Source organism: Rhipicephalus sanguineus, chromosome 2 (genome assembly GCF_013339695.2).
Source record: "Rhipicephalus sanguineus isolate Rsan-2018 chromosome 2, BIME_Rsan_1.4, whole genome shotgun sequence".
Taxonomy (NCBI): domain Eukaryota; kingdom Metazoa; phylum Arthropoda; class Arachnida; order Ixodida; family Ixodidae; genus Rhipicephalus; species Rhipicephalus sanguineus.
Window position 1 is genome coordinate 15,718,865 of NC_051177.1, and position 27,933 is coordinate 15,746,797.

The 27,933-nt window shown below is 44.9% G+C and overlaps 1 protein-coding gene across 3 annotated transcripts in view; it reads left to right on the forward strand.

Moving 5' to 3' along the window:
- The window catches only part of LOC119382451 (nuclear pore complex protein Nup98-Nup96), a 217,101-nt gene that overhangs the window by 122,632 nt on the left and 66,536 nt on the right, over positions 1–27,933 (forward strand). For all 3 annotated transcript variants that reach the window (XM_037650156.2, XM_037650158.2, XM_037650157.2), the window contains 7 exons: positions 1,854–1,997; positions 5,408–5,561; positions 11,849–11,983; positions 14,353–14,469; positions 15,408–15,839; positions 27,149–27,282; positions 27,774–27,918. In XM_037650156.2, the coding sequence (XP_037506084.1) occupies positions 1,854–1,997; positions 5,408–5,561; positions 11,849–11,983; positions 14,353–14,469; positions 15,408–15,839; positions 27,149–27,282; positions 27,774–27,918 (1,261 nt within the window). The remainder of the gene's footprint in view (positions 1–1,853; positions 1,998–5,407; positions 5,562–11,848; positions 11,984–14,352; positions 14,470–15,407; positions 15,840–27,148; positions 27,283–27,773; positions 27,919–27,933) is intronic.

The following is a 27,933-nucleotide window of genomic DNA, read 5'->3' on the forward strand; positions in this document are numbered from 1 at the left end:
AGCAGAGCTTGAAAGGCAGCTTTGCCGCAATACGGGGGTGTGATGAGGTGAAGCATATTGAAAATCTAGGGACCACTTCTAATCGGACGTTGACTGTGTCTTAGCAAAGTTCAACCGTAACGGCGCTTGAAAGGCAGCTTTGCCACAATTTGAGAGTGTAATGAGGTGAAGCATATTGAAAATCTGAAGGGGTCACTTTCAATTGGACATTGACTGTATTTGTTTTTGGAAAGTACAAATAGTAAAATTTCAGTGCGAATCGAATAGCAAACACTACTCGAGAAATATTTGAAATTTCGAATATTCGCACACCCCTAACAGTAATACCTCGCTAACTCAAAGTAGTAAAAACTGGAAAAAAAATTCGACATAAGCACATTTTGTAGAAGCAAAGTTGCGGAAATACACTGCTGACGAGCTTCTTAACAGGAGCAGCTAACCAGCTCTTCGGAAGGGTTTAAAAAAAAAAAAAAAAGACGTACCAGAGCTGTCAACCAGCTGTGTGTTGCAGCACTGCCTTTTTAGTTAGTGCGGAAATGGAGTAAGTGTGGTCTGTTTCGTGGTAGCACATGGACCTAGCAAAGCGTCCTCGAGTTGCTTCACAGATTGCATGTGCTAGTTGTCCCCGCTGCTGCACTCAACTTTACTTCACATTAAGCAAAGCATGTTTCTTGTTTCAGCTGATGTTGGCACCCCTCGAGTAGCTGTGTTGACACTGTAGCTTTCACCAAGTGCAGGCTTCGACACCATGTTGTTTCGTTTAACAAAACTGTCAAACCAGCCGCTCTTGCAGGTGAAATAGGTCTAGCCCAGTCAAGAGCATTGGCATTCTCTGTCAATGTTGTGCTGACTGGAAGGCTCATTGCAAGAGCCACACGAAGTCTCGAATCCGTTTCTTCAACTAGGGCTACCTTTCTTTGCAGTGTCAGTGACTTGCTTTGCTTTGGCAGCGTTATCCTCGCCACATTGCACGGCCAACGAAAAGTTCCACACCATGTGCACCGCGTGAATAAAACCAAATCGCTTCTCTGACTGTCGACAAAATGAACTGCACCAAGCGTGCTATTTTGCAGGACCTGCCTCTTTGTACATCTATTGCGTCACATGACGTGGCACAGGGTTGCTTGACAGAGTTGTGCTGCTAGGTTCTGACTTCACATTCAGGAACGGTGTCCGCTTTGTCGTAAGCTCAGCAGCCTTTCGCGAACCTTGTGAAATGGTCCAGCAGCAAAGTTCTTGTTCCACTCTCAGTCAAGATTTCGAAATATCTAAAAGTTGGCCCGAAAATACTTTGAGATAAAGAGCAATAAGTACATTGCACTAAAGGGTTTTTATTAACTTCGACACAGAAATTCGTGCATGCAAACCTGATCCTTGCTTTGGATTGCAGTACATGCTAACGGAGTGGTATTCCCCCTCACCAGAACTTCCGCAGCAGCCCTGACAGAGCTGCCACCCCCGATCCTGCAGTTTGCGTACAGTCGCGACTGCAGCGGGTTTCAGGTCTGTGGGGACAGGGACGAGTCTTTCATGGGCTGGGGGAAATAGCAAGCATACGTTGAGAGAGTGACAATAGCTAAGCTCACCTCGTGTGGTTTTGCACTGCGGTTGTTGTGAATTGCAATCACTGTGTTCAACTATAATATTTGACTGAGTTGTTCACAGCTCTGTCTTGTTTGTGAAATTGGTTTTCTCATCAAGCCTGAAAGGTGTTGCAGTGATTTTTTAAAAGAACACCCACTGTACGCTGCTTATCAGTGATTCCTACACCTAGATCTCTTTGCAGATTTAATGCATCCTTTGTACCTGGTCCACTGACTACATACATTGCGCTCGCTTGTCTTTTCTTGCAGGTGAAGCACTTTTCCAAGTATGGTTTGGATGAATCTGACAACGAAGTGGATGAGGCTGCTGTCCAGACAGCTACATCAGCAAAATTGCCACAGCAAGCAGCTGCAACAAAACCTGCTGATGGCAGTGTAGACAAACTCACTCAGGTGTGCCGATTTTAAATGTTTTGCTTCAGGCCTACCATTCTTTAATCTCCTCTTGCTAGAAGTGCTGCCACTTTGCTGGTGTACAGTGTATGCCTTCTAATGTTGAGCATGGAATGCTTGCCTTAATTCTTGATTGTCATTGGGCTTTGAAGCACCCGAATTATAAAGAAGAATTATTTTAGTATGACAGTAAATATGCTTCTTTTGTGTATGAGTTGTTCACATCGGCTTGTATGAATATATTGTAACAGAAGGGATGGTTATTAGTGCTACTAGTGAAAGGGGCGTGAAGGTGAAAAAGCAAGCCAGTTTTTTTATGTTAGCGTCGTCTGCTCTTTCTAGCTTTGCACTGCAACCATGGTCACAGGTTAGGGTGGCTAGAATGGGGAGGTGTGAAAAGCGGCCGCGAAAACCGGTCCCCAAATCGCGCCGATGCCGCAAGGGGCGCTGTACGCAGGGGCGCAGGGAGTCGAGCAGACGACGTGCCGTGTAGCGCTGCTCATGTCCGGCAAACCTGTCTTGTGCTATTAGCTTGCAACAGTTTGCTGCGTTAACCGTCTTTTTTCGTTTCCCTTTTAGCGGGTGCATTAAAAAAGGGCACAATGTGACATCTTCCTTTCTTAGTAAAAAAACAGCGCGAAAACTACGAAGACGAGACAGATGAAACAGGACTAGCGCCGTCTCGTCCCTGTAGTTTTCGCGCTGTTTTTTTACTATGAATGTGTACCAACAAGCTCAAGTTCGTACGCTTCTCATCTTCCTGTCCTTTACTGATTTTCGTGAAGGAATGCATGCGAGAAGAAATACCGTAATTACTCAAATCTAGGCCGACCCTGATTCTAAGCCGACCCCCTAAAGTCCGAAGCCCGAAAAAAAAAAAAACTTACCTCGAATGTAGGCCGGGCAAAATTCACAAAGAGAAAACATTTATTGAAAATATGAAGATGAAACGGAGCAGTTGGTTCATCATCAAGATGCCGCGCTCATTCCGAGTCGTCGTCGCTGATCTCTTTGTCGCTGTCCTCAAACAGTACGCAATCCTCGGTGCCATCAAGTGCATTTGATATGCCACACTTCTTGAAAGAGCGCACGATCAAAGTTCCTGGAATGTCGTCCCACGCTGCAGCCACCCAGCCTGCCAACTGAGACAGTGATGCCCGCTTGATGCGGCCCGTCGGCGTCAGCTGGTGGTCCTCGGTGCTTAACCAGTCCGTGTATAATCACCGCAGGCGATCCTTGAACGGCTTGTTGATGCAAACATCAAGTGGCTGCAATTGGCCCGTCATACCACCCGGTATCACGGCGAGGTCGGTGTCCGTTTCAGCCAGCGCAGCCTTGACACTGTCGGTCAAGTGCCCGCGGTACGAGTCCAGCACAAGGAGAGAATGCTTGCACAGAAGTTTTCTACGGCCAGTGCCGCCTCCTGCAGAGTCTGCTCCTTGCTGGCCAGAGACCCCCGCGTGGCCCACAGAGTGATGTCATCCGCATAGAGGGTATAACCCAGCTGCGGGACACAGTCCAAGGCCCACGCGAGTCTACGCATGGCGATGCTGAACAGCAGTCTACGCATGGCGATGTTGAACAGCAGAGGAGATATAATGGCTCCTTGAGGCGTTCCCTTGTTTGGCATTCGGAAAGGCTCAGACCTAACGCGTGAAATACCAATTGTTTCCTTCCTCTCCGTGAGAAAATCCCGTATATAGTTAAATATGTTTTCCCCGCAACCAATTATATTTAGCTCTGAAAGTATGGCTCCATGAGAGATATTGTCAAAGGCCCCCTTCAAGTCAAGAGCAAGCAGCAAATGCTCCCCACCCTTGGGAATGCCTTTGAGGACCTCTTCCTGTAACAGGAGGAAAGCGTCCTGTGTCGAGAGGCCACTGCGGAAGCCCAGCATGGTGGCCGGGAATAGCCCCCTGTCCTCTATGAAATTTTGAAGTCTGGTGTGAACGACCCTCTCGAAGAGCTTCCCCATGCATGAGGTCAGTGATATAGGTCTGAGCTCCTGTAGGGAAGGTCTCTTTCCGGGTTTTGGAATGGTTATAATTTTGGCCGTTTTCCATTCTTTCCAAAAAACGCGCTTTTTTGAAAAAACTCGCTTCTTTAACAATTTTTTTCATCTTTCACGCTGCTTCTAGGAAAACAATCTTTTGCAGGAATGTTTCATGGACATTTTTCTATATTTGACACATTTTTGAAGTTTCTGAATAAAATGGGAAACACGCCAAGGCGCTTGGAAGATAGCAAACTTTTTTTATTTGGGCCGAGTTTGCCATTTTTTCATATTTTTTCCATTTTGCGGACAGCGTAAGGAAAGTATGGATGTAACTCACAATGATGCGTATTAAAACCTGTAGAAAAAACTTTCAACACAACGTTTATAGTGCGCATCAAATTCGCCCGCGAAATCGGGAAATGTTGCGGTGAGCAATAGCGAGACGGCCGCGCGGCCACCTTCAAATATTTTTTTGACGCGCTGGGATCGTTTTTTCGAAATGAGATTTGCGGTTCCATGACCTTCGAATACACCCACATAACATATAAAATACCCAGACAAAACAAAAATATCGACCGGACATGCATGTTCGATCTCTCGTGGAATCACCCAAAAGCGTGTGCGGTGAGGCGATGCTGATTGGATCAAAGGTGACTTTCCTCCCTCCGTGTTTCCATTTGATGCCACTTTGTGCACTCATTTTTGTATGTCTGTGAACTGTTCATTACATCGCATTTGTTTTTAACAGTCGTGAAGCTTTTTTGTAGAATTTATCTTGCTGTTACTCATTAATAAACTAATGTATGTACCCACACAAACGTTTTTTTTTGTCACTTTATGGTTACCCTAAAAAATTACAATATTTTTTCTGAAATAGATTTGTCTGAAGAATTTAAATCAGAAATGAAAAAACTGACCCTGGGGGGTCACACTTGGCAAAAAATTTGACCCTCAAAAGGTTAACTTTTAGTCCTCTACAACAGCATACGTCATCATCATCATATCATGGTTTTGGCACGTAAAACCTAAGCAGTTATTATTTTTTTGATGGGAGGAGGGGCAGGGGGATGTTTTTTATTTATTTATTTATTTATAGATACTGCAATCTGGTACCAGATCTTAGCAGGGTGGATGTACAAGGAAAATTACAAATAGTTCAGCACATACAAATTGCAGGCTTTCTTCAAACATTTGTAGGAATTGAATAAACACTGGTAATGAACAAATAAAATTACACAAATTCATAGCATATTCAGATGTTTTTCAAACATTGCTAAGGGCTTTTGAGAAACAATTTTGGTATTAAGATTATTCCAGTCTGTTATAGTCCTGGGAAAAAAAGAATATTTAAAACAGTTATTCCTTGTGTTAAAGGGAACTGTTTGCACAGTTAAATTAATTTTGTGCTTTTCAGAGACCTCCGTTGGCCACTGGAGCCCCTTCTGCTTTTACGGCCTGCCGAGAATCTGATACTGCAGCAGGATACCGTTCCGATGACGACGATATGGAGGACATGGAGCCGTCCTCTGCTGGAACAGCAGACAGGCCTGGCAGTGACGACACACTCTGTGAGTGACTTTCCCAAAATGAGAAAACTGGGGGAACTAAGGGGCTTGTTCGTAATACTGTGAAAACCTTGTTATAAAATACTAAGTTGCTTACTCGTAATGCTGTGAAAACCTTGTCTCAAATGCACGGCCCACTGATGTTTTGCTAGTGGCCTGCGGCTCCACAAGGAATAAAATGTTTGCGACTTTGCTAAATGGTACTCGCATTATTTACTCTTCTATTGCCTCTCATAACACTTTGTTCGGGTAAACTACTGAAATGGGACTGGTCTCAATTTTTTTTTTTTTTTTCGTGAGTCACCCCGTGGGGTCACCATGTGTTGAAGCATAACCGTGGAACAAAATCTTGATACTGCAATATTGGCATCCAGATTTGAGTCATTCTGGAGATCAGTATCGATATGTTTCTCGAATGCTGATGCCAAATACCCTTCAGAAATGATCCGTATATGAGATATGGGAAATGTGATCTTTAGGCGATCTTTGGGTTAGGTGACATTTTGTTCAACTCCCCTGCTTCAACCTTCTTCACTGTCCCATTCCTTGTGGGACTAAATTTCATGACTGCAGCCCACTAGCTGAGGTGAGTTTGAGACCCCTGTACTGTAGAGAGAGTCGAAGTTGTCTTGCTATGTCCACGATTGCCTTTTCCTGAAATGCAGCCTATGATTGCTACAGCAGACTTTTGGAAGACCATTTTTCAAACTTAGTTCAGTCCATTTAATAAACCCTTTCAGGCCTGGTGATTCCAGTTGGAATCGTCAATTTTGTAGGTCAGTTATCAACCACATGGTAGAAAAAAAGGACGTTCTTCCGCTCCAACTCATATTTGGCATCTGCTCTACTTGTGCTGCCAACCTGGTAGACCGAAGAAAGTGAGGTCTCGTGTGAACAAAGAAATTACAGAGGCGCTCGCGCTGTTCCCACAATTCACTCAGGCCGCTGCTTCTTTCTTCCTGGAGAGGTAGGGCATTAATATTAGTTTTATACCGAAAATTCGAGTTTTGGCTAGTGGGTACTACCGTATTTACTCGCATAATTTGCGCACTTTTTTTCGCGAATTTGGAGCTCCAAAGAGGGGGTGCGCAAATTACGCAGAAATTTCGTGAAAGCATCTGAAATGCGCAATATATAGTCCTAATGCGCGCGGTATAATACATTAAAAAAGAAGATAAATTATAGCACAAACGAAGGGTATTGTTTATTTAACAGAATTAGCACGTACTTTAACCAGCCGGATTCAGTCATGGACGATCTAGTCAGAATCACTGGTCGAGAAGTCCGACTGAGAATCATCGCCGCGGCCACTGTCACCGCCCTCCCAAAGCGCGTCGTCCACGGTTCCGTCGAGCGCGTTCGACAGCCCCGTCTTCATGAAGCTCTTCGCGACAATGCTGGGAGAAATGAGGTGCCACAGCGCGGCGATACCTGTGGCCCTAAGATCTCGCACATACAGTCAACGTCCGATTTTTCGGACTCCCTAGGGACTGCGAAATCGTCCGAAAAATTGGGCAGTCCAAAAAAACGAATTCATGCTTTTTTATTCCGCTCAAGCGGTCAAATCGCCACAGCCACTTCCGAAGTAGCTTTAATGCCTCCCAGTACAATTATCAGACATTTTGGTGTGCGCCCAGGCTCTCGCAAATACATTCGGTACCTTGCGTGCCAACCGCCACTTGCAAGTTTGCATCTCGTGGTGAGCGCCGCTGATACCAGCGAAGCGCGGGATAGATTGCGTCCCTCTCGCATGGAGCGTTTGGAAACGATGACGCGGAACACACAGTGCGCACGTAAACGATGCATACACACATCGCCGAATCTCCAACGATACGCAGCATTTGCTGCCATGCGAAGCCGATCGTTTCTAGTTGTGTGCAGCACATCGCCAATTAAGCTGACGCCGTCACTGCACTGTTGCTGTATCGTGCACACGCATTTATCATGAAAGTGTTCGTGATGCGCACTTTGTTCCTGACCGCACACGGGCGCGGCAATGGCGAGCTGGTTTCGTCCGTGAAGGAAACGCGTTCTTGCGGCACACTTAGCGGTCTTGCACAAAGAGGCAGCATGAATGGCGGCGCGGCGCGTTTGGGTTCTCGCCTATTAAATGCGTGTAGTATGCATACAACTGCGCTAGGCCACATGCACTACCGGGCAGTTAACTGAAGATGCTTATCGTAAGCATTGTTAGCGATTAAGCCGTACTGGCGCGTTTGCCAGCTGCCGCCAGCATGCCTCCGTGCATTTCCGCTGCTTATCCGTAACGACATCGCCGCACGGCACCGTGATAGCGGCCCCTTTCAATTTCTGGTCTGCTTCACCCCATAACGCTTTGGCATTGCGGCAAAGCTGACTTTTGTACTCTGCTACTGTCGTAAACAGATCGACTCGCGAAAGCGCTGGTTCAAACCTACGAGATGATAGACGCGGCTGAGGTGGGGGCTTCAAATAATTCTTTTCGGACCTGCAATTTGGGCAGAAAGTCCAAAAAACCGGACGCGGAAGTGTTTCAGTGTCCGAAATTTCGGACGTTCTAATACGTTGACGTCTATGGGGCTGGTGACGGTGGCGCGAAAGCGTCCGAATTTTCGAGCATGTCTGGAAAATCGGGCGTCCGAAAAATCGGCAGTTGACTGTGTTTGAACAGGTATTCTTCAACGGCAGGAAACTTTCCATGCTTTGGTCTTTGGAACGCTCTCCTTCCCCGTCTAGTATCAAAAAGTGAACTCTTCTGCTTTATCGAGTACCGAACGTGACTCTCATTCACACTGAAATGCTTGGCGGCAGCATGGTTCCTGTTTTCTTAGGCAAACTCCATAACAGTGAGCTTGAATTTTGTCGAATAGTTATTGTAGCCCAGCGCAAGAGAACACTTTTCATGAAAACGCAACTGGCTGTCGCGAAACCTAAACTTCCGAAATCAACCAAGGCTACATTGCTGGCGTTGCAGCGCGGACGCAGAGGAGAAGGGGCAGCGAAGGGGAAGTTGGCGCGACTGGCCCTCGCACGCCTCCGATGCAGAAAGTAGTCCGTGCCGTGTCACGTGCGTGCATTCTCACGGCGGGAGAACGCTTGAGCAGTTCCGACAACCGGTGAACAGGTTTGGGTGTTCGGGTACAGTTGGTACGATCCCTAGAATACCGTAGTTCGGGGGTTTCCAGAGAATAGAACGAAGTAATCGGAAGAAGGGAATTTGCACTCGCGGCCCGTCTTGTGTATGACTGCGCTCGCCTGCTCAGTGAGGGCCGCGGGGCCGCGGCCATCCGAAGTTCGTCCGTGCGCGCGCGCCGGCGATCTGGCTCGGGCGGGGCAGGGAGTGCAAAATATGCGAGTAAATTTTTTTTTTTTTTTTTTTTTTTAGTAAAGCTGGCTAAATATTAGGGGTGTGCAAATTATGCGAGGGTGCAAATTATGCGGGTAAATACGGCATATTCTATACCATCAAAATAATTTTTATTGAAAGAGTGAGTAGAGATCTTTTTCATTTTTTTGGACTACCATCGTCGTGCACATCTCAAGTAAACCAGAACACAAATACATTGAACACAGATAATTTGATTTGGAAAGGCTTAATGCAATGCAACAAACAGTTTTTTTTTAATGGACCGTACTAAAATTATGCCACGGAAAGAAGACAATTATGCACGGGAAGCATTGGGGACATTGTTTTATCGGTAGTGTAATAATTATGACATCAATTGAAACGAATTAAAGTAAATGAAAAAAATCACCCTTTCCGTTGGTGGGCCACAGCAAGCACAGGATCGGGTTTAATTGACGAAGCATGGGAGAGGCCTTTGCCCTGCATTGGGCGTAGTCAGGCTGCTGCTGATGATGATAATTACCCCCCGGAACATATGGGTGCTGAGCTGCCATTTTGCCGTCTGGAGTGCCACTGATGATTGGAACCGTGGCTTTTCCATCAACGATCGACATTCCTGATGGCAAGCATCAGCTCAGGAAAAATTGAAAAAATAATTACTTGTCATACGTAGAGCTGGAAAGCAAATGTAATGTTAGCCACAACGTCCCTGATTTCTTGTCTCGCTGTTACTGGTGGTACAAGCTTTGGCTTTAATTGTAAGTCAACCACCCAACTTTGGATTTCACATTTAAATAAGATAGGTCGACCTACAATTGTGTAAATACGGCACACTTTCACAATATCGAAGCGCCACTGTTTCTGCAAGAAGACGCTTGGTAAGCGAGAGAATGTGCAAAAAGAAAATGCAGGTAGCGACGCCACATTGAAGTTTGCACACCAATTGCCTTGACATCATAGATATTTATGGTGTCTGCTAGGGCCTACGTAGTTCTTCTGAATGAATGTAAATGAAGTAGATCGGGAGGGAGGAGGGGGTGTGATGTACGGGAAATCTTGTGAAGTCAACATGGCCAAAATACGACACAAAACTTCAAAACTTGCGACATCTCACTGTCATTAATGTGCAGAGATTTTGGTTCAAAATTTTAAAATTGGCCTTCATTTCCTCTTTTATTAATACACATATGATGGTGAAAGTAAAAGCAGTAGCGTTTTCAAAGTATAATTTATCAATCTGGATTGGCTCATTGAACCCATGCCTTCCTGGACCAGTGACTGAGCAGGGGTAGTACGTCTTAAAGCCTTCCAAATAAATCAATTTATATTTAGTGTTGTGGGAATAGTTGAAACTACATATATTTGATCAGAATAGTTCAGTGTTTTGTTTGACTCAAAAGACACCTTTATTATGCAAGGTATTCAAACACCCCAGAATCTCAAAAGCCATTCTGAACGTGCCTGGAATGCTAAAAAAAAATGTTTCATCAGCCAAGGTGGCTATTTATAGTTCAATTTGGCAATCCTGGCTGCTACATAGTGTCACTAGCCATGGGCAAATAGTGGTGCACCATCACCATTTTACTTGTCTTTCTCAGTGTTATGTACCATGCAGGCTGATATGGGTTGGGTGCAGTTTGAACAGGCCTCGAAAACTCTGCACATAGCTGTTCTAGCCTGTGTGGCATTGTATTAAATTCATATGATTGGCTGCTGGTTGAGTGATGAAATAGGCAGGTGGAAATGGCTACAGTGGCAGGGTCTTCCTCACAGTGCCACGCGGAAAATGCAGGTGAATAACCAGGTTGCAAGTGTGATTGCTCTGGAATTAATTTTTTTCCACAAAAGACAAGCTGGACCCTTTGGCCGCAGCCAAAGAGTACGATAGAGCGTGGAGCTGCTGGTTTGTCTTGAATGTATTCAAGCATCTGGCCGGAAGGTTGCAAGTGGCATCCAGCATATGAGCATAGCATTGGCATTTATGCGTGGTATAAAAATGCTTTTGTCACATGCAATATTTCATTTTGTTCAGTTGTCTTCATCAGTCATTGTCAGGTAGATGTTGCGCCTGATTTTCGTGTACCGGGAGTCATTTTGCATGATGGTGAGCTTTAAAGTGAGAGGTCTAGGGAGTTACCATATTTACTTGAACCTAGCATGCGCCTTTTTTTCCATTAGTACCAGTATGAATTTAACATTCTATGAAGGTAAGTTGTGCCTTTAGTTTTTCTTTTTCCTCATCACCAGTGTGGGAGCATGCTGTAGTTTTCTTTTAAACGTTTGGTAACATTTTGTAATAGAAAGTGTTATAGCAATAGTAAGCAAATAAGCCATTGAGTAAAGTGGTCTTCGTGATTACTATTTGCACATGGCTGCAAGTGGCAATCATATAGACCACTTTACTCAGTGGCTTATTTGGCATGGGGATGGGGAATTATTGAACTTTAGTAGCAGAAAGTGATACACCTGGCGCGCAGTGATCAGGTATTTTTCGGCTTTGGAACCAAATATACTACTTCATTATATTTATTGGCAGGACAATATTACTCTGTTGAAACAAGTTTTCGAATACATGAATCAGTGCTGGGATATGAAGGGAAATCTCATTTAGTAGCTTGTGGTAGTATCACGTGTCATTACAATGTGGTTTGACTTGACTGGCCCCGAGTATTTGGAGCCAAACTGTTAAATGTTAAGGGGACCGTCGCCCCTTTGGCTCATTTTGGTCACCACACTTTGCTTGGCATGTACTAGCTGGTGGAAGTTATATCTGGCTCCCACTTGAAGTTTGCCATTTGCGGAGAACATCTTGTTAAGAGGTGACTTGCACGGAGTACATTACAGCACAGAGATCTTTCTTTTTTATTCACCTTATGCAACAAGGTCTCAGTTTTGGAAAGTGGTAATATTTAGTGCCCTTTGAGAAAAAGGTCATCTGCGATGCTTTTCAACAATGTGAATGCAGCACCTGGGACTGGTGCCAGCTACAAGCCAGTGACTCAGCAGCTAGCAGAAGCACTGGGCCTGAGCCCAGAGGCAGTGCAGAGCATGAAGGCCTCTTTCTTTGGCCGTGACAAAGAGGATGATGACGAAGACCATGGTGGGTGTGCTTGGCTAGCTTTGTAACTTTGTAATATTCTTTCATACCACTTGTAAGTGATATGTGATGCAGGGGCCAAATTATTTTTTGCTATTTTAGTGGATCATTTTAGATGAAGCTTTTTACAGTACTCACTGATTGAAATGGGACAATTTAGGGCCAAGTGATGCACATGTTTTTGTTTCTACCGTCTTCAGTTCAGTCATATCGGCATATTTTCGACTCGGAACGCGTCGATCAGAGCCAACATATCTCTAGAAACCAGATTAATTTATCTCGAGCAATTGTGAGTACAAGTCGTTATACTAAAAAATTTGATGTCGCGTTTGAATCCGTGAGTATTGTGCATGCTTTCAGACTGGGCTTCCAGTGTAGCCAATACTTATGACTCTTTCTTGGACACCATAATCTGTTTGCATGTGTTTTCGTTGTGCTGTTAACCAGTGCCTGTATTTTCTTCATTGTGCTCTTATTTCATTTGATTGGATACCAATCTCTTGGTCATAAGGAAGAGTTACCCTAAGTGTCATTTCGAGGCGAAGGTCCTGATGCTAATGTTCTCCCTTTTGGTCATGTCATGCTGGGTGCCATTTCAGTGGGGCATAAATTGGCGTTAGTCAAAGCAGAAGGTAAGTGAAAACAAGGTCACCCGTACGCAATATGGTTAAGGGGGGACATGGCACTTGAAAAAAAGTTCTTTATTTCTTGATTAATTTTGATGAAACTCGCCGAGTTTATGTATAGTTGTGTGCTAATTTCAAATATGATATTATTTTTCTAGTGTGATATGTAGTTTTTAAAATACAAAATATTTCATGTGCCTCCTGGGGAGCAAGTTTTTTTCTAAACTGAGTTAGTTACAAAGTAAATCGGCATATCACGATAATCTGCAATCAGAACTGTGTGCAGTGCAACAAAAATGGATGTTCTAAACCTATTAGAACAAAACTTATGGTATGTTGAACATTCACGAGTGAAATTCTAGCTTGAAATGACTCACTCGCGAATGTTCAACATACCGTGGCTTTTGTTCTAATGGGTTTAGAACATCCATTTTTGTCGCACTGCACACAGTTCTGATTGCAGATTATCGTGATATGCTGATTTACTTTGTAACTAACTCGGTTTTAAAAAAAAACTTGCTCCCCAAGAGGCACATGAGATATTTTGTATTTTAAAATTTACACATTATACTAGAAAAATAATTGCATATTTGAAATCAGCATACAACTATACATAAAGTCACCAAGTTTCATCAAAATCGATCAAGAAATAAAGAAAAATTTTTAAGAGCAGTGTCCCCCCTTAAGTAACATTGCGGTTATGCGGTTAAACAGTACACAAGCATGCTCACCGCTCGTAGTATGTGCCGTATTTTGGCACACCTTCCTTGTTATAACTTCTCTTTGGAGCAAAACAAAACACGATAGAACAAATATGCAGGATGTTTGCTATGGTGTCTCACAGTGGGATCCTGTTTTCAAAACGCAGCACACTGTCATTGATCGGGGCTCCAAAGAAATGCATGAGGCACAAATGGTGCATCGTAAGCTCGGAATAATTCTACTTGCATCATAGACATCCATAAACATAATTCTTTTTGACAATGGTCGGACGCATACAGCTGGTAGGAATTGGCACAGTTCGAAGCACGGACAGCCATGTTCCTTTCCAGCAACGTCTCTGGCTGTCAGGCTCATGACATCAGTCTAGTCTGCGTGCTCATTGGTGCAGGCTTGTCTTCATACACGTTTAAGGTGAAAAAGTTGCGCTCTTCTAAAGTTGTACCATGCTACAAGTCCACATCCTAACTTGCCCCACAGTACTTTACTTGCTGGGGGCATTTGGCATCACAATTCGCACTCGTTTTTTTTTTTTTTTCATTTATGCTACCCAACGTCATCATTATGACCTGCCTTGTGCAAGCAGCGACATTTTAACAGAAGCATGATAATGTGTTATGCTATCTGTGTCCGTTTGCTTTGTCCATATGACAAAGAATGCTTTGTCCATATGAACTAAGTTTTCCTCCTGAGTGTCCCTTTAAAACCATATTAGTATTAGACAGAACCTCAAAACTGACATCTACTCTTACCTAGAGATCCAGCCTTGTATTGGAGCCTAGATGCATGCTTGTTTCACAGTGCCACTTGCATTCTCTATAACCGAAGCACATTGCTCTTCACCCCGGGTAATTGGTGCTCATAGCTTTAATGTAACGTCAGAAAGACTTGAGTACTTGCTATTCGTCTAGAAATTCATGTTTTTGCTCTGAGAAGCTGCTTTGGTAACATGCTGGAATGTGTAATAAGAGTGTACTGTTTGAACCACCCGCAACAGCGTTTGTTCTCCCCTTACGGTCTCCACAGAGCTAGCCATCACTCATCCACGCCTTCAGAGAGCACTGGTGAGTGGTGGCTCATACCAGAGCCCCTTTCCCTTGGATGATACCAGATCACTGTCGTCCACACCCACGCATTCCAGAGGTAAGCTTCCCACACAGTTGCTCTTGTGCTACAATAGTGGCATGGTTGCCTAGCACTTGGGGAACACAACTCGGTGTTCGCAGCAGTCTTATTGAAAGATGCATTTGATGAAATAAATTCGACATAAGTACTACGCAGAACAGCTTCTGTCATCTGATGCACTGCTTAGCGCTATGTGTGGTTGAAATGTAATCTCTTGTGCCCAATCTTTTACATGAAACAATAAAAGAAGAGTGCCAGGTGCAGTGGGATATTGCAGTGTTCAATGCTGCGGAGTCATATATGTGGAGATGTAACTAGCTTGTCATTGTGCTTAAATATTTGGAACTGTGTATTCTCAAAGCAGTTACTTGAGTTTTTGCAAAGAAAGTCTCTGTATCTTGAGGCGTAGGGGACTTTCTTTAGCCTTGTAACTGCTTAATCATGCAGAAAATCTTTTGCAAAAATTTCTAAGCTTTAGTCTTGGCAAGGGCCTGCACATACATTTGTATTCCAGAGGCGAATTACCATATTTACTCGTATAATGATTGCACTCGCATAATGATGGCACCCCTGAATTCTGTCACCAAAATCTGATTTTTTTTTTCCTCTCTCATAATGGTTGCGCCCCGAACTTACCATCACGGTGATCGCGGTTATGGCCATTGCTTTTCTGCATGCTTCCCTTATTATCGCCATACAATAATAAGGGAAGAATGCTTGTTTAATAAGCTTTGGTTGCATAGGGAAGGTGTAATTTTGAGCCCTCCCTAATTGTGTCCGTAATAGCTGCTTTATTACTTTGGCATATTCAACTTGTTCAGCCAGTTACAGAAACAAAACTAATTACGTAGTCGTGGAATAAGACTGTTCTTAGTTTTTATGGTCGTTAGTGATTGCTGTCACAGCCTGTTGCTACAGCTTTGTTTTCACCCAATTCCACTGCACTGTCATTACAGCACCCCGTTCTCGTGCTGCTGCTGCTGCTGCTGCCTATTCGCAACCAAATGTGAGCCAGGCCTTCTCAGAGTTCCTTCCTTCTCATGTCCTGTTTGGTGCGACTCCACTGCCGGGTGACACAAGCCAGCGCGCCACAGGCATTGCGAGGACAGCACCAGCTCATGGTGACCATCACCTCGTCACATCTGCATTCAGCAGTCCAGGCTATGTGCCAACTGCTGAGCAGGTACTTCGGAGCCATGCACTTGCAGAGCCCATGGTGATTCCCATTGATGTTGAACCTGTGCCCCTGGCCCAGTCCTTGTTCTACGAGTGTCAGCACATGTTGGCAGATGCCGCCTGTATTGCTGGCTATCGTGCCCGCTGTGGCTGGGGACCACGTTGGACGCTGACTCATGTGGGCAAGGCATTCAACGGAATTCTTGATGATGGTGAGCCTTGAATTTGCACCCTGGCTTAGGTTGTTAGCATTGCCACAGCAGTGATCAATATTTGCATGGTCACTGCTGAGTAATGCTTTTGTTGTGTAGACGTTAATAGATTTCCAGCAGTGCATACAACAGAAATGCTCATGTTGTTTAAATCTCCAAAGGGAACATCGCAGCCTGTTGCAATCGTGGTAGGTCATTCTATACCAAATGTCCCAGACACTGCACTCAACCATCTTCGGTTACAAAATGATGGTCAAGCACTTAGCTACACTGCCGTAATCATCCTTGTAGCCTTTTTTCTTAAAGGGACACGGGCGAAACAATGAATCTGTTTAGATTGATAAACCTTATTCTGAAAGCTCTAATGACGTTAATTTCACCATCATAGGTTTATTAATAGAGAAGGAAATCAAGGTCAAAGTTTCATTTTTAAATTTTGCGCCGCATCATAGGTTTATTAATAGAGAAGGAAATCAAGGTCAAAGTTTCATTTTTAAATTTTGCGCCGAAATCACCACACGTGATGTCACGAATTTTAAAGTGTACTTTTCGGATTTTGCCACTATGGCTGGCAGAAATTTCATGAAACTTGGTATGTTAAGACTTGGGCTCCCTCAGGGGACCGTGTACCTCATATTTACCGATTATGAACTCCGCAGGTCCCAGTAGACGCCATCAAAAATCTATGATGTCATGGTGATTGATGCGGGAATTTCAATGTGGCGTCGCCACCCGCATTTTCTTTTCGTGTGTTTTCTCACTTACCAATTGTCCTCTCGCGGCAGATGCAGCGATTTTGGTATTCTGAAAGAGTAGTTTACTAATGAGAAAAATCGTTATCTCTTTAGTGTCCCTTTAAGAAAAAAAAATTTTCTGTAACCAGTGGTTTGAATATCGTAGCTGTCACCAACAACTATGTTGCAGAAAAAATTTTGCGATATATGATATTGTATCAGATTCCTTTTAAAAAAATCTAGTATTGTAGGTAGAAAAGGAACCACGCTTCCTCATTGGAACCCATTGACAGCTTCTTCTTTGTCCCACGATGTGCTTTGTGGTTAATTGCAGGGCCAGTTTTGGGTCATTTTAATGGCTTTTACAGGTTTTAGAAACACCGTACAGCCGAGTCTTTGGCTTATGTGGTTGGTGATAAGTGTGACAAAAAAAGAAACATTAAAGTTGGCGAGTGAGGGAGTAGTTTAGAACTGGTGCCACGTGAATGCCCCTACATCATGAGCCACAAATAATGTGTTGCGAACTGTGCTCGTGAAAATGGCTGATTGGGCGAGTTGGTGATTCGTGATAGTACTTGAAATACAAGCTTAAATACAAACTTAAACAGAGACATTTCCGGCTTGAAAAAGGTCGGGTAGCGCATGGGGGTGTGTGTAGTTTTTTGGGCACCACATACCGTATTTACTCGAATCTAGGCCGGCCCCGATTCTAAGCCCACCCCCGAAATTCGCAAGGTCAGAAAAAAAAAAAACTTAATCACTGTACTCGAATCTAAGCCAACCCCACCACTTTCGCACATTGTTTTTTCGAAAAAAAACATCGGCTTAGATTCGAATAAATACGGTAAGCTTTTTCAGCTGGAAAAGTTGACGTGTTTTGCAAGATACGAGAAACGACTGCTGTAGGAGTTAAAGGGACCGACAACTGATTTTTCTCGACCCATTGCATACCTGCCAACTCTCCCGAATTGTCCGGGAGACTCCCGAATTTTGACCTAATCTCCCGATTGTACGAATGATACCTCGAATCTCCCAAAAAGTGGCCGAAAAGTGAAACACTTTTGCGTCTTTCTGTTTTGGCCCCTGTTCCACGCATACTTTGGGCAGGAAGCGTTCATGCGAGTTCTTCGAGAGTGTCTGCGTTAATGCGACGTGTTGTCAATTTGAAACCTGTAACAACGCCCTCAACTTCAGATCGCCAACTGCCAATGACGGTCGGTTGGTTCGGTGGAAGGGGGGCATGTGCGTCACGGCGGCGGCCCCGATCGAGGCTGCCGTGTAAGCGCGGAAATGTTTTGCGGGCGACCTCCGCAAGCATCGCTAGCTACCACCACTGAAAACAGATCTTTCATGAGCGCGGCAGGCAGACATCTTTCTAGAGGAGGCGTTGTTTGAAGCACGACCGTGTTTGAAGGAAGTTCAAGTGCAATTTGTATGCTAGGCCTACGCCGCCTGTCTAGGCGTCAGATTGTGTTTGTTACGTGGTTGTGGGGGTTGCGTGTTTCCCTGAGTTCAGTTGGGAGGTAGATGGCGGTGTCAAAAGCAAAGAAGTACTTGCATGTCTTTCTGGACTGATACACAGCTGAGTTTCTGTGCTTTGTGACTTCACGAAAAGGTGACAAGTACCGATTCTGTACAACGTGCGCCTATGATGTAAGGGTGTCGCACGGCGGGAAGGCCGATATAAAGGTGCACATTGCTTCACAGAAGCATCAGAACAGCACAGAAGCAGTTCATGCTGCGGAAGGGCAAGGCAACGTCGGCAGCTTTTTCCAAAAGAGCTGCGAAGACAGTGCGATCCGCGCAGAATGCCTATTCACAGGATTTCTTGTGAAACACAACTTGCTGCTAAGCGTCAGTGATCTCGCAGGACCGTTTTGTCGGAAAATGGGAACCAGGTCCCTTCACAAGTAAAGTTGGGTTCCCTCCACTACAAAAACAAGTAGAGTTTCTCATGATGAAAGAACAACCCAGCTCAAAATAAACATCCTAACCCCTGTCTGATGTCATTCTCCAGTCTCAGTAATTTTCGATTCGTCGTTACTCTATCGATGCACGAGCCAAGCCAAGTCATCGAAAACGTCACTATGCGTATGCGAGGCCGCGCTGAGTAGCAGCGCGCGTCATTTCTGAGACCAAGTGTAGGTAGCAAAACTATGTCGCTCCAAAACCTTAGCAACCTGGAAACTGCGTGCACGGTTGCATGAGCGCGCTGAAAAGTTGCTCAGGACGCGCTGACGAGCATGGAATCATTACGTCACACGAAGGCAGCGCCGCTTTAATGCATACTACTAACGGAGGCCTATATGTACATTTTTACGTAGTAATACTTTTCAATATAAAGAAACGAACAATATTTCAATACTAACAAAAAAATCGTTGTCCGCGTACAGCAATCAACGGTCACGTGGCTGGGTTCATCGGATCGTTTGTTTTTGTCGCGCCACAGGTCATTTTTCGCGACTTCTAATTAAGAAATAAAAATATAAATCCATCTCTCGCGAAAAAAACTGGGTTGGTTTGAGTCAATGTGACGGACAATCTTTCCATCAGTGGAGTCATCTCATTTCATGTTCTGGGCAGTTGTCGGTCCCTTTAACTATTTTCTAGAGCTGTGCGAATAGCAAAATTTTGGGTGCGAAGCGAATTGGAATATTGATGTGTGAGTGCGAATCGAATCGAATATTTTTCGAATATGTCTAGAATGTTTCTCGAAAATTTGAAGTGAAATTGCAGAAAAAATGTTGGAGAGGATTCCTAAGCATATTCTTATGAGATAGCAACATGAAAGTGTTTCTTTTTGCTAGGTTGATGAAGCACTGGCGGGGTGATGTTTCATAGTTGTCTTATCAAGAATGAGGCAATGTAGAAGCCGAATTGTATTTATGTACATGATTATGTGCAGCCAAAGTGTTGCCGACAACACTTTACACGTGATAGTCAAAGATGCCATTTCCTCAGCCTCTCCTCCTCTTTCAACTTCTGTGGAAGCCCAACTGATGTGGCAGACAAGGGTGTGCTCCCTTCAAGTCCGGAGTTCCAAATCTGCCTCGTAGACGTTGATATATAAGAACATCTGAAATTTTGGATGCTAAAAAGCTTCGGCTTCCAATTTTCCAGACTTCCTGCCCAAATTTCAGGTCCAAAACCCCATTAATTGAGCCCCCACTTCTGCCACATCTTTCATCTCCATGTTGGAACCAGCGCTTTCTTTAGTTAATACATTTGCGACCGTAGCAGAGCGTAAAAGGCAGCTTTGCCGCAATATGAGGGTGCAATGAGGTGAAGCATATTGAAAATCTGAAGGGGTCACTTTCAATCGGACGTTGACTGTATCTGTTTTTGGGAAGTTCGAATAGTTCGAATAGTAAAATTCCAGTGCGAATCGAATCGAATAGCAAACACTGTTCGAAAAATATTGGAAATTTCGAATAGGGAACCCAAGCTCAAGTTTGCGGCGCGACGACAGCGCCGAGCTTGCCGCGCTGCGGCTCTGTCGGAAAGCTCTGGAGTGCATGCGCGGCCCACTCAGCCCCTTTCTCGGTAGCGGTAGCGCGTGTGCGCACGCGTTCTTCTGTCGGTGCGGGTAACTGCGGGGCCATCAGCTTGGCACGTTGAACCGAGAGGCTTGCTGTGCGAAGCTGCGCATTTCCGCGATGGCAGAAGCGACCCCGCGGAAGCGCAAGCAAGGTCCGAAGTATTGCGGTTTAGTGGCCTGCCACAACAGTGCAGACAACACCAAGGCACACGATTCACGTGGGAAACTGTATCAGTTCCCGGGCGTGTCGCACGAGAAATAAAGGCAGCAAGCGTGGATAGCTGACAGCGCTGTCTCGCTTCTATTTTGGCTGTCTGAGTTCATCGCTTTCGTTCGTTTCGACTACCTGAATTGGTAAGTAACGCGCGTATGCACGCAGCGACTACAGTAATGATTACTCGCTGTCTTCTCGCATTGTTAAAGTCCAGTTACGGTTGTAGGTGAAGCAACTTTGTGTTTTGATGCCCCGTGTTTGTGAGACCTACCCGTCGTTGTTGAACGTTCACACTCACGTTATACCGTTAGCGTTGCGTGGTTGGTTGAATTCACCTGAACTCGGCACATTGTCAGAAGTTCGGCGCCTGCAATTCACGCGTCGGAAAGGCTGCTTTATCACGCCGAAACGGACGTCTGTGCACTTTCAGCAAGCTTTGACATCGTTCTGCAGGTTTGCTTTGTTTTTGTCACTTTATTAGGGTGATATATATTTAAGCCGTTAAATATAACTGGCACTTAAAGGGGGGACATGGTACCCGGGGCTATCTTGCTCATTTTCTGACCAGATCCAATTAAAAAGCCCAGAAATATGTGTATTTCTTTGCACTGATTTTAAAAGTGCAGTAATTTTTTCTTTGGCTGAAATAATTATTAAGATAATTAAATGTTAATTACTATTATTTGGTGAGACAATAGATACTAATCAACTGGGCAGAAAGTTATGTTTAATGCATGGGTGGAAAGCAGAATGAATAAGAATCGAAGTGCTGCAAGCAGTTTTCAAATCCAACAAGAATTAGCAGTTTAGCAGCCCATTGAAATTTAGCGTTTACAGCATAGCTACTAACGAACGAGAACACGGGCAGGTTAAAAAATTATAGAAGAAAAGAATGAATCTGCTTGCAGCATTTCAAGCTTTATGCATTTAGCTTCATACAGCAAAAAACGTTATAGCTGTAGCTATTCTAGAGCTTGAGCAATTGTTGCACCAAACAAGCAGGGTGAGTAAAACCTTGTTTGAGAAAATGCAAGAAAACAGATCAAGCTCATTTTGAACCACACGTGACAGACGATATTGAAATATTTTTGTTAGATGATTAGTTGCCACCAGGGACGTAACCTGCATGCCTACTTCTGCAGCACACTTCATTCAGAAGCAGCATGTCAATAAAAGAGCCCAATTTTCGTGCTTTTCCTCAATCGAAATATAGCTTGTTTTGGTGATATAAATTGCTGTTGGGGCTGAAATACGAATCCAAGATGTAAGAAACTTGGTCACCACTTGCGGCAATACCTGTATGTTACAAAAATACTATATTCAGAAAATTGGTTTTTTTCGCGATTTTTCATCTCTAAGACCAGTGTCCTTGCAACCTTGAAGTAACCACCTTCTCACTTTGTGTGATTTTCTAGCCGCATTCGCGCAGCAGGTTTTATACGCCTGTCAAGTCGATATCATAAAAAGAGACTGCAAACATGACGCGAGAGCCGAAAAAACGAGGCGAGCAGTTCATCTTGCTTCACAGTGGTTAAAGCTCAGCTAGCTGCCTCGCGTCTTAATCGGTGGGTGATTCTCCAGCAGCACGGAGGACTTGACTCTAACCTTCTCAGGAAACAGTGCCATGGCCGTATAATTTTTTTTTTTCACACGCCGCAAACGTTTGTTCACGAAAGTATACAGCTGTTACTGTAAGCATGCCATATCAAAACAACAACCATATGATTCGTAGTCCACACCGCAGAACATCGATAGCGTGTACGGCTTCATTTCGAAGTGCATGTGGACCATTATTCGTCTTTAACATGACAGAATGAGACTTACCTCGAGGTATACGTCTTACATGGTGTAATTGCGACTTGGGAAATGCATTTCGCCTTGAGTCGGGCGTCGTTGTCGTCGATCGTCTGCTCTTCACCGTTAACGTGATTGACGAGCCTTTCTCCTTTTATCAAGTTTGCTTTTCGGAAGTGCCAGTGAAGCTTGAAGATCCTTTTGAAGCCGCACTGCAAGCGGTACATTGTGAGGCGCTGCAAGTGCACCTCGAGAGCTCTGCACGTGCACAGAAGCGAGCGGCAACGCGGTGGAGAGAAGGGAAATCGCGCGCTGCTTACACCCCAGTTTCTATTTTTCTGCCAGAGATGGCGCTGCCTGTCAAGAGCAGCAGCGCCGCTAAGCGTTGCTTGGGAAGCCTATATTCGCACACCCCTACTATTTTCTGCAAGGCAATGCAGGCTTTGGCAAGGTGTGGCAGTTATTTTTTATTTTTATTTTTCATCGTTTGTATTTTTATCATTGTATTCTCATTGGACGTTCTTATGGAACATTTATCTGTCGGTATATATATGTCAATGCTTTCCGAATAAACTTTCATTTGGTAGTCTGCACTTGACCTTGTCTTCCTAAGTCCCTGTTTAACTTGTTTTTATTTGGTTTTAAAGTGAGCATGAGTGCTTGTCTGAGTTAGCAGTGCCTCATGACAGCCAGCAGCACAATGTGCATTGGGGTCCCTGCATGACATTGAATTAGTAAAGCGTCTGACGGGGGCTATTGTTGCTTGCCCCCCTCGCTCTGTTGCCAGGCTGCTCTCAAGGTGGCTCTGGGTGCTTACCTTAGACCTCCCAGTGGCATTTTTAAGGGTTGTTTTCTTTTTTTCTGGGGGGAGGCACACACTTGACACCGAAGTGGGTACTTGGCAGGCGGGTGCGTCTAAGGTCAGTTCATTGTTAGAAAGAAATTTTGGCAGGAGAATGCTCCTGGAGCATCATATCCTAACCGATACTGCAGCACCCACATAGCTTCATTGTTGAAACGACGTGGGTGCTGGACAAAAAGGTTCCAATTCAAAAATTGCTCAGTCAACGCCACCAAAGCTTGAGCGCACGTGATCTTATGGCACTTCACCGTGTTGGGGCACTAATTTCTTATGAGTTTAGGCGGGTGTTTTTAAGTGATGCCAAAATTTGTCATAATTAACACGTTCGCTGCGGCACATTTTCTTGAGGTCTCGTTTTTAGATGCGGAGTGACCCACCCATGGGCCACTCGGCATATCTTCCAGGTGCGCCATGACCGACCGGTGGGTCACGCCTGTGCCTGTTTCGCTCCAAAGAGATGGCGCTGCTACCTTTGCGGCTGGCGTTTGGCATGCTTATTTGAAAGACACAGAGCTATTTTTTGCCTTTTTCGCGTAAAGCTAAGCTGGAATATAAAGTGTCTGGCACCAGAAAACGCAAGCACACGTTTGGTTCCTCTGTGTTGTGCTTTCTTCTGCGTCCGTAAAAGACGTGATGATCTACGAGTCGCGCCAAAATGTTTGGGAGCAGCAGGAAGAACGCATGCATACTTATTCGGGTGAAACGTACTTGAAAAACCGCGGCAAAATGGTGGCGAGCAATACAATAGAGAAATAGGCCGCCACTCTGCTCCTTAAAAACAACATCGCCGTCCCGCGTTGATTGCAATAAAAATATATGCACTGGTTTCATTCTCAAGCCTCCTTAGACGGCAGCACATGACGGAGAGTTCTTGAGTGTGGGTCACCGGTGGGTCACACCGCACGCAGCATGAAGACGTTTTCATTGAGTGCGTCGTGGGACACCTGTGGGTCACGTCATCTAACACCAAGAAAGTATTCTTCTGGCCATTTATAACCTCTTGCAACATGAATCGTACCTCTGCGTACGAGTGTGATGAAGTCGCATCCGCAAGCAGAGGCATACTTGTGACATCGCGGCCGCATAGGAGGAGCACAGGCCATGACCCACCGGTGACCCACGCCACAGTGAACGTGTGAATGATGCTAGCACTAATGCGATAGGATTCTCATGCACAAAGCTTCTAATTAAGGCATAAAAGTCACAAACAAAAATTTGGTCGTCAGGGGTCCTTTAAGCATGCTCATATTGGAAAGGCATCTATGACAGAACATTGTTTAAACGTTGGCGTTACAGACACTGTGAGCAGACTCAACGGCTTCAGAAAGGCCCAAGGTAAAAGATACTTTTATTGTGCTGGGCTTGGACCCGCTCTGCCTTCAGTTCAGAGCGAGCCCACCTCTCGTGCTCTTCTTCTTTCTCGATTTCTTGGTGCAAATAAACAACATTGTTATAATTAAGGTTTAGACGAAGGAAACACAGCGCCGACCAAAAGTAAAAATATATTCTTAAAAAGACGTTTCGGCTCCCACACGGGAGCCTTGTTCACAATGAAGCATGTGCAGCAAGTTCGCTTACTTATAAGGTTGTCTAATCACATGTTTGAGGCAACGGGCATACACAGGCGGAAGATTACCACAGTTCTTGTTCAGCGTGTGCGCAGTGGTTTGAATAAACAATGATTCGAGATGAAGCCGTGGAAAGAGTTTCTTTTCCGTGGCGATGACGGAAGCATCTTCCCAGTTGATCGCATGGCCCGTGGACACAACATGTTCGGCGAGTGCATTTGACGTCACCTTTCTGTTTTTCACGTCATTGCAGTGCTCGCGTAACCTTCTCTTGAAATTGCCGGTCTCACCGATATAAACATGTGTACAATCTGTGCAAGGGATTTTGTAGACGACACCTGGAAACCTCTCCCGCTCTAACTTGTCCTTGACGTTCGTGAGGCTGTTTCCAAGTTTGCATGCAGGTATATGGGAGACCTGTACGTCGTAGGAGCGCAAAATTCTGGCGAGTGCCTCACTGAAGCCCGGAGCATATGGCACCGACGCTCTTTTCTTTGCTGAAGGATTGCTTGGTTGGACCGGGCGCGATAGTTGACGTTGAACTGAATTGATGAATGAGGACGGGTAACCGCATGCGGCCAGCTCCCAACGGACGGTCTCCACGTCACTACGTGCGTCTTCTTCGCTTGAGCAAGTCCGTTGAGCCCGTTTTAAGAGAGTCGAGACGACAGAGCGTTTGTGGCAGGAAGGATTCAGCGATCTGAAATTCAGGTAGCGGCCAGTGTGTGTGCTTTTCCCGTAGACGGAGAACTTCAAGTGTCCGTCTTCTCGTTTTACGAGGACGTCGAGGAAAGGAAGGCAGCCCTCCGATTTTTCTTCCACTGTGAATTGTATCGAGTGTTCAATTGAATTTAGCTGAGATGTAAAGGCCAGCAAGGCCTCACGTTGTAAAACGCAAAAGCAATCGTCAACATACCGTAAGAATACTTTCGGTGGGACGACAAATGAGGACAAAGCACGACTCTCGACCGCTTCCATGGTGAGGTTCGCGACGGTGACAGACACAGAAGCACCCATGGCAGTGCCATGTACCTGTTTATAGAACTTGTTCCGGAACGTAAAGTAAGTGTTCTGCAAGCAGAACCGGAGAAGCCTCGCGAGGTCTGCAACCTCTATTGGTGTTCGGCTTGGCAGTGTCGCGTCAGCCTCAAGGGCCGAAGTGCACACTTCAACGCAATAACGAGAAAATCGCCATAACGAGAAAATCGTTATTCTTGCTGCCGATAAAGGAAATGCTACTGTTTTACTAGACAGAAATGACTACGTGAACAAGATGTCTGCACTTCTGGGGGACGAGAGTACCTACACTTGCCTGAGCAAGGACCCTACAGCGAAGCTTCAGAGGGATTTGCAGAAATTGCTTGCTGATGTCTTCCGCGTGGTGCCACCCCAACACAAGCCTCTGTATTACTCACTCCTGTGCACTAATGGCTCCGCTCCTGCCATATATGGCCTTCCGAAGATACATAAACCTGATGTGCCCTTACGCTCCATAGTCGATTTCACACGTTCACCGTTATTTAAGCTGTCTGGCTATCTGCACAGAATCCTCTCCCCTCTTGTCGGACGAACTCAGACGCATATTAGGAATTCTGCCGATTTTATTGACAAAGTGCGCGACTTGCCACTAGAAGACGACGAGGTGCTAGTGTCCTTTGATGTCAAGTCTCTGTTTACGAGCGTACCTGTCGAGCTTGCCGTTGAAGTGTGCACTTCGGCCCTTGAGGCTGACGCGACACTGCCAAGCCGAACACCAATAGAGGTTGCAGACCTCGCGAGGCTTCTCTGGTTCTGCTTGCAGAACACTTACTTTACGTTCCGGAACAAGTTCTATAAACAGGTACATGGCACTGCCATGGGTGGTCTAGTGGTTATGGTGCTCAACTGCTGACCCAAAGGTCGCGGGATCGAATCCAGGCCGCGGCAGCTGCATTTTCGACGGAGGCGAAAATGCTTGAGGCCCGTGTACCTAGATTTAGATGCACATTAAAGAACCCCAGTTGCTCGAAATTTCCGGAGACCTCCACTACGGCGTCTCTCATATAATATACTATTTCATACGTATCTCATATACATAATATACGTATCTCATATAATATAGCATTGACATCGTGAGAAGACTCGTCGATGTTGTAATTTATAGCACCTCAACGAGGAATTATCAGAGGACATGTAAAGTGTTGGCGACACCACTTCGGTTTGACCAAATCATGTGAATAAACATAATTCGGTCTCTGCATTATCTCTTTATAACACAACTCGGGTGCACCACTTTGCAGCTTCCGTTTGTAGCGCCAACCTAGAGAAAGGAAACGCTTTCATGTTCCCACCGCATAATAATATGCTCAGGGATCCTCTGCAATTTTTTTATGTAATTTTTCTTGGAAGTATTCAAAAAATATTCTGTTTGATTCGCACCCAAAATTTTGCTATTCACACAGCTCTAATTATTATGTTTCCTCAAAATGAGAGAGCTGCAAGTCATTTGGCAGTTCAGCTCCTGTAAATATTGTTTTTTGATGTATGGCTTTTAGTCGGTACCTGACGCTTGTGAAAGGAGGAAGCAAAAGTCCCTATTTTATGCACTGTGTCATTGCAGAACCTATGGAGACGGCTGGCCACCTGGGCTTTTTTGCAGGACAGAGCTATCCAAAGTCATCAGCTGCATTTGCAATCTCCGTGGAAAGAGTGGCTATTGACTTGCACTCATTGAAACCAGATGACATTCAGAAGGTAGTCCAGCCATTGGGATGTGTTGTGTTGATGCTTTTCACTGATGAAATCTTGTGTATTGTTGGAAATCCTTCTGAGGTCTTTGCACTTGTCTCTTCTATCACAGATGTCGGCAGGTAAAGCTTTATATTATGAAGTTGTACTTGCAGTGTTAGAGCTCTCTATATTGCACATTTTGTTAAGTCGGGATCTCTGTGCTTAGTGATTTTTGGAAAAAAACTCGCAGGGCCCTTTATGCATTTGCCCAAGATGACTGAAAGGCAATAGCTATCTGGTGTGGAACTCACATGCCTGGAGCCATGCAACGAGCGGGTAGTCATGCACCATTTTCAGACCATGTTCAAAAAAGTGTAGCAGGGCCCCTTTAAAAAAAAAGCAGTGAAAGTCTCGATACTCTTATAGACATGTGTCCTCTAATTTTGCAGCCTTTCATTAGTGATTGCTCTCACTTAAAAATTTCATAATCACCTTTTTCTCTTGCCCGATTTCAGAAGAATGTGGTTGCCATGTTGGAAGTGCAACTGGCACATTCGTGCTATTCACTGGAAGGGGGCAGCCCCATCTTTGCACCGAGCCCAGGTGTGGACTGCTTGCATGACCAGGATGCCCTTGTTACAAGGCTTCTAACTGAAATGGGTGAGCACCTTGTTT